The sequence below is a fragment of the Argiope bruennichi genome, chromosome 4 (genome assembly GCF_947563725.1).
Source record: "Argiope bruennichi chromosome 4, qqArgBrue1.1, whole genome shotgun sequence".
In the NCBI taxonomy this organism is placed as follows: domain Eukaryota; kingdom Metazoa; phylum Arthropoda; class Arachnida; order Araneae; family Araneidae; genus Argiope; species Argiope bruennichi.
In genome coordinates, this window is record NC_079154.1 from 27,214,679 (window position 1) to 27,229,556 (window position 14,878).

Below are 14,878 nucleotides of genomic sequence, written 5' to 3' on the forward strand. Positions count from 1 at the left end.
GCGTAGGTACTAAGTATGCTCGTATAGCACCCATTCAAAGGAGTCAAGTTTGATATCGATCTTGTTCGTCAGATTATCCAAAACTTATTCATCTACCAAAGATAAGCACGAAGGTGAATAATGAAATGGGCATCGCAAAATGGCATACAAATTACTTTTCTTGATGGAATTGAATGTACAAGGTTTCAAGCATTTTAAGCTCCTCGTTTTCGACAGGGGGTGGGGTGGAATTGTTCAGGCTCAATGACTAGAGAGATCTACGGTCTTTGGATGTTTCATTGAGAAAGGAGTAACCAACTACAATCTTAAATAACTTTTTGATTTTTTTTTTTTTTGCATTTGAATCTCGTTTTGCAGCCTATCAGCATTTGGTTTAAAGAACATTCAACCAAACAATCAAGAAATATATTCGATTTACAATGTACTTTATGGATAAACATTAGAACTTATATATACACTCGATGATTAAAAAAAAACGGAATAAATATCTAGAACTTTAAATATGATGGATAGTGCAAGTTCATGGTTAGCCAATATATTCATTTCGTTTATGAAAGGCCCTTACTACTTACCGTTTACAACTGAAGTAGTCTGCTTTGTTTGTAACAGAAAGTTTCACCTTTTGAATAAACTATGAATTGGTATTTAGTATTCAAATTTATATTGGGTTTTTGAAAACTAATCCAATTTTTAAGTTGCTGATCCTGCTTTCTGTCTGCAAATGAATTTGGATGCAAGAAACAAACTCCACATGACGAAAACTTCTGCGTAATTCTGCTCTTTAACCAACAGAGCAGCTCATGTTCTTCTAATTCGTTACATACTAGGTGCACTAGATCTTTTATAAATATCAATATATTTGCAATGTAATGCAATTCTACTTTTCCATTTAACGTTTCAGAGTTGTCGAACTTTAGTTTCCATTGCATTGACTCTTTCGAATATGCTACAGACATCTGAATTACTAGACAACTTCTTATACTCATCCTTCAGCTTTTTTGAAATCCACGCGACTCTATTCTCAACTGAAATTATTCAGCTTTCGCTGAAAGTTTCTTGTCAATTATTGCTCTAACCGTGATAAAGTTTTGAAATTTGTGTGGCGTAGTACTGTCAACATGCCTCCTGCGCCAAAATAACCACACAAAAAAAAATATGGTTTTCGTACAAAGAAAAATCTTCTGAAAGGCAGGTCCCGACCACCATATTAAAAAGAATCTCCATATTTGTTTTAAATTGCATAATCACAATTTGATTTAAAGCAAAGTGCTTTAATTTTCTGAATTATTTCATAGTGTTTTATACGGAAACAAGAAAATATAGGCCTTTTGAAAGAATTACATTGGCAATTATAGAAATTATCAACTATACAATGGGGTCAATTCACGATCACGTGTTAAGTACCAAACAAACCGCTTCTGTTCGATTTTCAACCGTTCTGCGCATTTCGTGATGTTGCCGATAACGTTGAAACCATTGTTTAGTAAATATTACGCTAGCCGATCAATTACTAAAAACTTCTGATTTTTTAAAGATATTATTTTGAATTATTTTCTCCAAATTTTCTTGGTTATATAATTTTCTTATATTAAAATATTAATTAGTATTTTCAATGGAATTATTGTTCTTGCATAATTAACATCGCTTTTTAATTCGTTTGATGCCGCTTCATTCTTTCCTTTCCCCTTCTTTTTATCCGAAGGATACATTTTGACAATTGACTATGGCAGTGTTTTTGAAAAATTACATATGTTCTTTTTTACCTATTTAAATAGTATTGAATGTTGAATCATATGAATATAGTTCCCCCAGTTCTTCTTAAAAATAATTATTACTCTTAGATAAGTTAATATTTTAAAGCTTACTTATAAAATTATTTTTTTTCTTATGTAATTACTTTCATAAATATTGAGACTTTGATGTTTTCAGTTTGCTCAGAGGAAAGAACATGACACTCAAATAAGTATATATTGAATAAATTATGTTTACAATTTCAAATTATGAAATATAAAAGGTATGGATATTTTTTTTTAAATCTATGCAACTTATGAATAAAAAATTTCATTTTAATTTGTAGAAATCATTAAAGGAAAACAAACAAAATCGCGCTTTCATATTGCATATATATATATATATATATATATATATATATATATATATACATATAATAGAGAGAGAGAGATAACATATTGATAATTATTTGAAAAAATATGATCAAATGTATGTTTTAATATACTCACTAATTCAAAAAACTAAAAACCTATTTACTGTTTATCGACATTTATTTTTCTAGACACTTAGAAATAATATAAACACAGTATGACAAGAATGTCAATGTAAATGAAGAAATCAATTTTATTCAACAGAAACATCCTAGATACTAAAGAACAGTTTTTTTTTATCACTAATAAAAACATAATGTCGAACAATATGCTTTTAAAGCAGAACACTTATGAAATTTTTTAAATGCTAAAGTTACATTGATAAATATTACATTGAATGAATATCATAAAATAAAACAAAAACATACAATACAGTAAATTTAATAAGCAAGAATAAGGTCATGATTATATATATATATATATATATATATTTAATCTTCAAATATAATATATCGCCATTTAAAAACCACCCAAAAGTCGGTTGATGAACAGAAGAATCTTCATAAAAACTAGCTTCCATAAAATTATATCGATAAGAATTAACTTAGAATGGCCCTTGTACCATAAAACAATAAAAATCTTTAAAATCTTATAAAAAAAAAATCGATACATATTCAATAAATTTTAAATATCCACCTTATTCAACGTGGAATGCAGTTCTTTCATGTCAACAGTTTTTGTTTTAATGTACACTTTACATTCGGTATATTAAATTTATGCGAAATATTTGGAACAAAGATTCATCAGTTCTTGCCATAAATCCGCGATTCACATCTAATAAAAGATTTATCGCCTAAAAGAGGTTTGGCAGTTGAGTTTTAAAACCCAATAAGCTTAAAACATTTTTTAAATAATTTAATCGGGCATTAGTTTTTACTTGATAATTGATTTGCATTTTTCTGAATGGCATAAATACGGATAACGAAGCATCTAATTTATGCGCTTCGTTATAAAATTCTTTTCTCACAAACACTTGACAAAAAAAAAAAAAAAATGTAAGTTGGCTATATGGAAACCTTGCATGTGAATTCAGCTCAAAATTTAACTTTCAACTTCCATCATTTCAAATGTCTGCAAGAAGTTAACTAAAAAAAAGCATTCATCATTGTGGGATAGTCGTAAATCTTGTTGCAATGCAATATTTTTTCCATTCAACTTTATTTCTCAATATTTTTTCTTTTCAATTTGGAGAGGTTCAATAATGATGACGGACCTTTTTTGTATTTTAAAGATTTTATTGTTTCTCCGCTTTCGGGAGTTGGTTTGAGCCTTGCCTTTCGGCGTGCTGCTTCGTCGATGATGTTACAAAGACTGCTGGTTTTTTACATATACCGCTAGAGGGCGTTACAAGTGAGTTGGGGCAACATGCTTACGTAACACAATTTTAAAAAGTAATATTAAGGCTTTAAGATTTTGTCTTTGTTGGGCCTTATTATTTTGGAGCTCAATATTGCATAAATATTGATCATATCTTTCCTTTCATTTATGATATTGCTTATATTTTTTCCTACATTCTTAGACTTCAAAATCTCAAGCCAAAAAAAAAAAAAAAAAAACCCTACAGGAATTTATTTTTGAAGGCTATATATATATGAGAGAGAGAGAGAGAGATCAAATAAGTGAAGATGAACTCGCCAAACCCTGTGCTTCAGAATACAAAATCTAAATAGGAAAGAAAGAATATGAATGTAGGATTCATACAGAATGGATTCTGTATAAAATGTATATAATGTTTTTTAATTTACTGAAATTAATTCTTTAGATTTGTGACTTTTAATACCAAAAATTTTCTTTTACTCGATTTAGCGAAAAGAAATTTGTTTTAATCACACGTATGACAAGTGGGATGTGTTATTTAACTGTATATTTCACATATAATGTAATCGTATTTGAAACATAATATAATCGTATTTTATAAATATTTTTCCAGATCTAAAAAAAGAGAGAATTTTATAAGCAGAGAAGAATGTCTTCTCTATTGAAATAGCGACATAAATTAGGACCCAGGACCAAAAAAGGATCCTTTTTCGCCCTCAGTCGTCATTATAGGTTTTCCAAATGCAAAGGTCACCCAGGGTATGAAGGAATTTTTTTCGGCTTTTCTAATAGTTTTCTTTAGATAATAATATTAATGTCTCTCATTTAGCGTACTTGGTGCCACCTAAGACCGGCACCCAAGTCATATATACCCCTTTTGTCTCCCATTCATTATGCCATTTGTCACTTCTGCACGCTTTTCTGCAAACAAGTTGCGATGATCACTAGAGAATATCTTTTCTTTTTGATTTGAGAATTGTTGCTATTAGCGATAGGCGAGGACCGAACTCGCAACTTCTAGGTTCGTAGCCGAGTAACATGACCACAAGACAAAAGAAATATCTCATGTCTCGTAGCTGTTATCTGGCTTATAAAGCATCACCACATTACTCCCTCTCCAGTGCGTCAGAGGTGAGACGAACGATATTTTGTCCGGTTTTTGATGTTATTAGTGGTGATATTGGCTGTTGCGCCTTATCCCCCCTTTTTTTAATTAACTGATTATTTATCAGCTTCGTTTTTTCATTTTAATTTTTTGGCTGATTATTTATCAGCTTCATTTTTTTTTATTTATTGGCTGATTTTTTATCAGCTTATTGATTTTATTTATTTCTGGTAGAGGGCGCCACAACAGTTGTATGAAGGTTGTGTATTTTCGTCATCTTGTCACCATCGAATAATCTTCGATCGGCGATCGGTATAGGGTGCGAATAATTCTTGAACGTCCGGGTCACCAATGTTGCTATTAGCGATAGGCGAGGACCGAACTCGCAACCTCTGGGTTCGTAGCCGAGTAACATGACCACAAGACAGAAGAAATTTCTCATGTCTCGTAGCTGTTATCTGACTTATAAAGCATCACCACAGAATCATAGGTTCGTGATTCGAGGGAGCATGAAGGATGTGGTACAGGTTCATTTTTAATTTAGCGGTTCCATTCAAAATTTAAAATTAGCTGTCATGTAGCTGTAAAATGGAATGATAATTTAACAAAATTAAAGTAAGCGGATATCATTATTTAATTTTCACTATTTTTTATACTAATAGTCAATAAAAGATATTAATTATAATATTTCTTGTATTTTAAATAATTTTTGTTAATTACAAATAAAAAACTTCAACTAACGATATTTCTTTTGTCTGCTTTGTAATAATTTTAGTTTCATTTTATAAAGGAGTTTTTTTAACTGTAACTGGAATATCTAACTTTAAAAGGTATTGTTTGGCAACATTTTATGTGCGTGCGGCATGTTTACTATGCCGCTGTTTATTTTTTGTAAATATGTATAGAATTTTTTTTTGTATAATACACTGTTAACATATACTCCTCACAAAATAAAATGCAGCGCTTAAGAGTGTCTACTTTATCTCGTTATGCCTTTTCTTTACAATACTCAATGAAAGACACGTGCGTTTCTGAGTACTTGCAAATTTACGGTAATTATTATTAACATTTCTGAATATTTTTAAATATCGTTGTAGGAATTATTGTATTTAAAAATTGATTTAGCTCAAAGCAGAGGCATTGTGTTGAATAATTTTTCTATAATAAAAGAGTTAATAGTGCTGTTGTACTGATTTTTAAAATTATTTAACAGCTCAGTTTAAGTTGTGCGGAAGTACAAAATCTGAATTGAAAATCAAGAAATATGTGAGGCATATTTGTGAATGATTGCGTCAGAATTCATATAAATTCTCTGACTTTTTTTACAACTCCAGGTTTTAGGATTTATAATATATATTGAATTTGTAGTAAAGAGAAGGAACTGTATTATGAATTTCAAATTAATAGAAGGAACTGTACAATGAATTTAAGTTTATAGTGTGAAAATATTACTTTTTGATTTCCCTTAAGACGAAATTTTAAAGATTGTTCGGTTTTTTCGGAAAACAAAATTTAGGTTTTGATTACATGTTACATCACCTATTTTAGGCTAAATATAATGTATCATAAATTTTTCTTTTTTGGGGAATAAAAATGAATTTGAAATATATTTCGGGAAATTGCTGTAAAATGTTGAAATTCAAGGAAAAATTTAACAAATTTTTTGCAAATCTAATTCTTAATTTCTTAAAATTAGATTTGTAGCACATGATAGATATCGATACCCATTTTCTTGAAGCTTTGTTTCATTATTTATTATACAGGGAGAAATGTCTATTGCTCTTTAAGTATTTTTCCAGCAATAAGTATGACAAAAATAATGGCTCTGTTATATGAATGATCATATGTTAAAGTTATATTGTTTATATTTACAGCTTATTGCATAATCAAGTTATGCATAGTGTAGCAATGATTTATTTTAATGTAAGATGACTTCTTATACAATAATTTATTTTATAAAATATGGCAAAAACTAGATTTGTAGCACATGATAGATATCGATACCCATTTTCTTGAAGCTTTGTTTCATTATTTATTATACAGGGAGAAATGTCTATTGCTCTTTAAGTATTTTTCCAGCAATAAGTATGACAAAAATAATGGCTCTGTTATATGAATGATCATATGTTAAAGTTATATTGTTTATATTTACAGCTTATTGCATAATCAAGTTATGCATAGTGTAGCAATGATTTATTTTAATGTAAGATGATTTCTTATACAATATTTTATTTTATAAAATATGGCAAAAACTAGATTTGTAGCACATGATAGATATCGATACCCATTTTCTTGAAGCTTTGTTTCATTATTTATTATACAGGGAGAAATGTCTATTGCTCTTTAAGTATTTTTCCAGCAATAAGTATGACAAAAATAATGGCTCTGTTATATGAATGATCATATGTTAAAGTTATATTGTTTATATTTACAGCTTATTGCATAATCAAGTTATGCATAGTGTAGCAATGATTTATTTTAATGTAAGATGATTTCTTATACAATATTTTATTTTATAAAATATGGCAAAAACTAGATTTGTAGCACATGATAGATATCGATACCCATTTTCTTGAAGCTTTGTTTCATTATTTATTATACAGGGAGAAATGTCTATTGCTCTTTAAGTATTTTTCCAGCAATAAGTATGACAAAAATAATGGCTCTGTTATATGAATGATCATATGTTAAAGTTATATTGTTTATATTTACAGCTTATTGCATAATCAAGTTATGCATAGTGTAGCAATGATTTATTTTAATGTAAGATGATTTCTTATACAATATTTTATTTTATAAAATATGGCAAAAACATACATATTTTCAAGTATCGCGGGTGTAAAACTTTTTAATTAATATTTTATCTTATTTTTTTTGTACATGTAAAACTGTGTGACATTAGATGTATAGACAAAATGACAAACTTCCATAACTTAGGTAAAACATGCACATGACGAGTTTCAGCCTTAAAATCCATGTCTACCAGAGGCAATAAGCAATAACTTGGCAGGTATTAAGGGCATTCTGAAAATACAGATACTTATATAATAGTACTAACATTGAAGTTCAGCAGTGTTTAGGATCTTAATGACATAAAAGAATTATTAAATTATGTATTTGCACTTTTACGTTGTTGAAATGTAACTTAAAAAGTAACTGCATTTATTACTATCAAATGTTTTATTAAATATTGTGTCTCTCTAGCATATCAATGCATTAAATATTAATTTAAAATAAACTTGATAATAAATTTTCAAAATTTTCTCATTAAAATGATAACAATTGTCTCTTGGTAAAAATTATAACTGTAATGTGTATAGAAATTGATAGTAAATCACAAATTTCATGTTGTAAGATTGCTGTATTTAATGCTTGGTTTAATTGTTGTTAGTCTATTATAAAAATATCAAATCATTAACTTTATGTGGATATAAGCATTTTATATTAATATTTTTCGCATCTATTTGTTTTGTATTTGATAAGATATTATCCAATTATCTTAACCATTAAAAAAAGCCTAAAATTAATGGTAATTTCCTGTAAAATATAGTTTTACAAAAAATATTATGTATAATCTGAACTGTTATGATTTTTGGAAACTTTATTTTGGATTTAGAAAGGTATTTTTTTAATTCAAGAAATTATTAAAACAGATTTTAACTTCATTACTTATATATTCTATAATATAGCTACAATTTACTATTGTTTTACTGATGGTATGATTAAATCTTACAATAAAAAGTAAACCATCTGCAGTCAGTATATGCTGGCAAATATTAACCACATGTTATTCATTAAACAAATTAATATTTCTGTTATCCTAATATGAAATCAGTAACAGACTTAATGCGATACATTTATATTATAGGGAGATATGGATTTACTAGAGCAGTTACTAGGTCATATAAAACTTCAGGTTGCTTACCTTATTATATACAAACAGCTAGCTTTCACAATCCTAGTTCTGTAATCTGCAAAAGGTATAAACATGAAGCAAGTAATCAAGATAAAAGCTCAGAAGAAAGTAGCCAGTTGGCTGAAGAACCCCCTGAAAAACTGTCTTTGTTTCAACGTTATAAAAAAATGCTTAAAGAATACTGGTATGTACTTATCCCTGTGCATATGGTGACTTCAGCATTTTGGTTTGGAGGATTCTTCTATGCTGCTAAAAGGTAAATATAATTGTAATATGTTTGCATAAGCATTTTATTAATCATATTCTAATTATTGCTTAATTTAAGTCTTAAAACATTTTTTTTCCAGGAGGGATAAAAAATATTTTGATCTCATTGTTATCCAAAAAAGTGTATAGTTTCAATGTTGGAACATAAATTAGAAAATGAAATAATGATAAATTAAAATAAATTGGTGAAATTATTTAGCAAGCTTAAATAATATGCAGCAAGATTATTTTTTAAATCTTTTTTTTATTGCTACAGATATTAATTTAATTAAACAACAGTGAAATGGAAATTTTTTGGCCTCTTTAGTATTTATCACCTCAATTGTGGTTTTTACCACAATAGTTAAAGAAACTCTGATTTTGTTATTTGTTAAATAGTTTTAGAAATTAATATTTATTTGTAATAATGCAAAGATTAAACTGAATTCAAATAGTGATTTTTTATTTTTATTTGAATTTTATTAAATAATTTGGCATGTTGTATTTATATTAACTAATGCAAAATAACACAGATTAAAACACAAAATTTTAAAATCATTTTATACTATAATAACTGGGTACCTTTTTGTTTATCTAACTACTAACTGAATTCTTGTGACAGATTACGAAATCTTAGCAAGAATGTTGGTGTTAATATGGAATAATAATAAGACCATAATATTATTTCATATGAGGAATATTGGGATTATGTTAATAAGAAAAGTACCATTAATTTATATTTATGTAACTGCAGTGCTAATAATGTTTTAAGCTTTGTGTAATTTGAATGAATTTTAGAAATCATTTTATTATGAGTGACATAAAATATTATGTTATACTCTGTATTATAGTAGTTTTTAATATAAAATCTTAATTTATTTTTATTGTCAAATGTTTTTTTTAATTTTATGTACATGTTATTGAAATTAATGGTTATTGATGTTTATTCTTTACTAGCCTCCTTTGGCGACCAGTCAGCTCACCAATCTTAATATTCGTATAAATTTTAATAATTAAATATTTTACGCAATTCCTACTTTAATAGATTTTTCATCAAAATATTTTAAAACTTCAAATTTTGATAGTCATATAATTCACTCATAATATTATAAAGGCCTTCAGTCATAACATAATATGTATCTCTCTAATTTTCTGTTAGCTCACGTAGAATTTATGCTTTAAATTAAAGTGGAAATAATTAATCTGCAATTAATATAATAATATTTTTTTACTGAAACAAAGCATTTTTTTATAATATGATTACTGATAACAGAGTTACTGAGCGTTTAAACTTTATGGGTACTAAAGAATATCTTTTCTTAATTTATGTAATATCTCAAGAATTTGTCAACAAAATTTTCTCAGATTTATCATGAACAGATAGATTAATTAACAATGTTTAATTTTAAATGCATCAAACACTAAGAAAATAAAATGAATCGTTTAAAATAACCGGTCGAAAACAGGTTTTAAAAAACTATTTAAAAAACGATGTACTTAAAACCATAAGCATATACAAAAAATATATAACTAACATAAATACAATTTAATTACAAAAGCATGCAACTAACCTAAAAATAATTTAAATCAAGAATCGCCCATTGATAATATTGTCAACAATCAGAACACAATGCGCATGCGTGAATTTTCAACGCCCGTTACGGTAACGCAAATGCGTGAATTTTTCTATGCCAGTTGGGGTAACGCTATACAGATTAGAAATTTTTGATTTCCTTTATTTGGTGTTATTTTAATTCAAAAGTACTTCAGAATGAATCTGAAAGATCGATTGATTAACAACGTTTAATTTTAAATGCATCAAACATTAAAAAAATAAACAGAATCGTTTGAAATAATCGGCTGAAAAATGTTAAGCCTAAGCCTCATTACTGTTGGGAAAAAGTTGCTGAAGCCTTATTCATTTGGCGTTGGGGAAAATGAAAAGATTTTTTGGCGGGAAAGTTAATTTTTAATTAATAATTAAAATTCGAAAAAAAAAGGACCCCAGGTGCACATTCCCGACCTCTAAGTCATACATGTATCAAATTTGGTAACTGTAGGTCAAACAGTCTTTTCTGTAGAGCGCCAACACACACACACACATTGAGCTTTATATATAAGTATAGATGAGTGATATACAGGTGTTACACATAATTTAAATCTTGCTGCATATATCATTTTTATTGTAAAAACTAATTTTTTTAATAAAATATATTATACTATTCAAAATTCTTCTAATGTCTACTTTGAATTAAAGTAGAATATCATTTGAATCAAATGGCTTTTACAAATCACACATAACTAAATTTAAGTTATTAATATTTGCTTTATTACTTCTGCAAATTTTGTTTATAACTGCTTGAATTATAAAAAAGTCAGTCTTCATTTGGACAACTGACATTAGCTTCAAGTGTAACTAAATTACTACCTTAAGTCCAATGACTGCATTATAAAAACATGAAAGAGAAATTAAAAAAAAATAATAGTAGAATAGTTCAAAGCTCGAAAAGAGACAAAATTTTTGTTAATTTCTCATTAACAATTGCACAATTTTTATGCATTGAAAAGCTTGCAATATTCTTTCTTATGTTATGTAAAAAAAAAAAAAAAAAAAAAAGTTCAAAATTTGATTGAATTCAACTCATTTGTTTAAGAAGAGATGTGGAACTTGCATACATACATACACAGACACAATGATCTTTAAAATTTATTTTTCATTAAAATTTTCAACTTTACTTTAGTTTAGTTACTGTACTTTAGTTTTCTCTGTTAACATGCTATTAGACTTAAGTATTGTTCTTATTTATATTTACACTCAATTGAATTGTATTGAATTATTTATAATATATATATTAAAATTTTTGTTTCAATCATGAATGAGATCAGCGAATTTTTTTATTCTCTTGCACAAGGATCACAAATATAGATATTTTTTAAAAAGAACTCTATTTTAAAGTAGTATTTCACAAATTTATAAAATATTAAATCAGAAAATATGGATTATTTTAAATTATGTGATAGGAAGATATTTTATTGATTTTATAACAAGTTTAAGCATTTACAGAAATAAATTGCAGTCTATGTTTAATCAAATTTTAAATAATTTATAATAAATTGTTCATAACTTATAAGAAAAAAATGGGATAAGATTAAAAATCATTTGATACAGTTTCATTCTTTTGAAAAACTATAAGATTTTAGAAATGGTGCAATTGATATTCTCATTTAAACTGAGAATAAAATTATAGTTTATAAGAGGATATTACATACTATAATATTTTATAGAAGATTATTTTTTACTTCAAATTATTATGTTTTGTTTTCGAACAAGTATTGGATTCTCATACTTAAAAGAAATTTTAAACTTCAAAAATAAAAAAGTTCACTACAGGCACATCAGGAAAGTTCAGATTTTTTATTATTATTCTTTATTTATTAGTTCTAACTATTTTTATTTCTAAATTTAAAAAAAAAAGAAAAAAAAAATCAAATTTCTGCTTGCAAATTCAAGGACATTAAAATAAATTTTTATTTTTAAATTATTTTAAATGATTGACCATCTATAACTCTTATACTTTTAGGATTGGAAATTTTATTTTTGTGGCTTAAAATTACACATGTTGTGTGCAGGATGTTTCTAAAATAAAGAATGCAGACTTTAAAATAGGTTAGATATACTAGACTGAGTTATTTGTGATGTTCAACATGGAATTGTAAAAGTGAAGAGGGGCATCATGGGGAAGCCTTTTGTTAGTAAATTAAGTAAGAAAAAAATATACCAAATATAATGTTTAACACACATTTCATATTGTTTTGTTAATGCAGTAACATGAATAATACCATGGACCATTTGTATCATTTTGAAAGGGGAAAAAAATATATTTCATCAGTCATGATTGACATTTTGTAGCCTTAGCCAGTGCATATTAAGAAGTCCATTATTAATAACTTCGGTTAAAAATTAATAGTCAATTTAGTTTAACATTTCAATGCATTTTTAATTTACCAACATATTTATTTGAAATTAATTTTTATTTTTATTTTACAGACTGAAAATTCATATACTTTTATTTATTTTATGACTGCATAATATCACACTTACATTCTCTATTGTTTAAAATAGTGTGTTTGTGAATTTTATAATAACTAAATAAATATAGCAAAACAAATAGGAAACAGTTCAATTGCACATGTGAAAATGCAATAGTCATTTTTTTAGAATTCATAGAATTTGCATTTATTTTACAAACTTATTTTATTAATTAATAATCTAATAACATCAGCTATCTAATCTGCCTTGTCAAACATCTGCCACTGGACTCCCAATTTTTTAAATTTTTTTTTTTTTTTGCTACTGCATCTTATTTGCCATTAATTCAATATTTGTATGATCTGTAATATTGTTATTTATGCAACTGGGTTATGCTATTGAAAATTTGTATTTCATTAAATCTATTTTGTACGATTTATCTAATATATTTTTTACTTAATACTCTAGCATTTACTAGTGTATTAATATACTGATTTGCTTTCTTACTCTTTATTCTATTATAAAATGACTTTTATTTATTTAATGCAAACATGATACATTTCCAAGGAAATGTAATAATTGTACAATACTTTTAATATCTGAAGCACTTTTTGCATTAATTTATTCATTTTATTCTTCAATTAGTCATACATTGTATTTCTCTGCATTTCTATTTGATACAAATTATTATTTTATGAAATTAAGCTTTTTTTCTTGTTAGCTCGTGTCATATCTGCTGATGGTTTTAAATACCCTATATGTTATTATTATTATATTTATACTTGGGTTGATAATAAAATTTGCTTGTTCACAGCTACAGCCATTTATTTCTACATTTAGTTGACATATGTTGAAATAGATAAAGTAGAATGCTGATGTAGACACAGTTTCCAGAATACACAGGAAATAAAAAAAAACACATAACAAATAATAAGAGTTTACAAGCAGCTAAGAATTTCTGTCAGGAGCAATAATGTGTATTGTTCATATATGCCATCCTTTTTTTAGTTGTACAGTGTTCAATAAATTCAATAGTTAAGCATTGTCAATTTTTTAAATTCATATTTATTTCTTTTTATGAGATATTTGACAAACATTAATTGAAAAAAATGAAGCATTTGTAAGAAAGTAAATGAATTTTTCTGAAGCTTTAAAATTCCTCTGGAAAAATCTTAACAGAAAATATGCCATTATTTTATTTGTTTGAACTAAAATTTTTATCATTGTTGATAGATATTGATGGAAAGGCATTTTTAAACTTTTTATCTTTTTCTATTATTTATTACATTGTTTTGGTTCATTTTCTCAGATTTCTAAAGCATTTTTATTTATGTAAATGATTTCCTACATTTTGCATTTTCACCCAGTTTCTACCATTATTTCTCTGGTATCTTGAAAAATGTAGAACAGTTGTAATATGATGATTAAAAATTTATTCAAAATGTTTATTGCATAATAATTGTTGTAAAAAGTTTTGAAATATTAATAAAATCTCTTTTTTCTTTTCAGTGGTATAGATATTATTCCAATTCTGGAATATCTCAATCTTCCTGAAGTCCTGATTGAACCTTTGCGCAGCTCTTCTCTAGGAAATATTGCGGTGGCATCAGCCTTATATAAATTAGCCACACCTGCTAGGTATATGGTTACAGTGGGTGGAACTACATTTGCTGTTAAATTCTTGACAAAACGGGGCCTTATTCGGCCAGTTCCAACAAAAGCCGAAATCAAAACTCTAATTCAGAACAAGCTAAAAAAAGACAACATTGAGAGTGAGAAATGATGTAGGATTTTATTTATTGTATTATAGATTAAAATATGTTGTGCTTTTATTTGTTGCTGATCTGTGTATTTCTTTATCTAATATTATTTAATCTTCATGACCATAACTGAAATCTATTTTTGATGTTTGTAATTTTAACATATATTGGATAGATGTAAGTGACAACATGTTTTCTAACGAATTTTCTTTTTAATTGGATATATTTATTTAATTTATTCTATAAATAAAGTTGGACTATTTAATTGTCCTGTTTTATACTCATGAGATAATGTTTAATTATTTTACTATGAACATTGAGCATGAAAGGGAGAAAGACACT

At 26.8% G+C, this 14,878-nt stretch overlaps 1 protein-coding gene across 1 annotated transcript; it reads left to right on the forward strand.

The window, feature by feature from the left end:
* Positions 1 to 5,418: 5,418 nt before the first annotated feature.
* Positions 5,419 to 14,608, forward strand: LOC129966123 (protein FAM210A-like). Its single transcript, XM_056080507.1, has 3 exons — positions 5,419 to 5,636; positions 8,453 to 8,756; positions 14,286 to 14,608. The coding sequence occupies exons 1-3, from the start codon at positions 5,540 to 5,542 to the stop codon at positions 14,557 to 14,559; spliced, it is 675 nt and encodes a 224-aa protein (XP_055936482.1). The 5' UTR covers positions 5,419 to 5,539; the 3' UTR covers positions 14,560 to 14,608.
* The last annotated feature ends 270 nt before the right edge of the window (positions 14,609 to 14,878 follow it).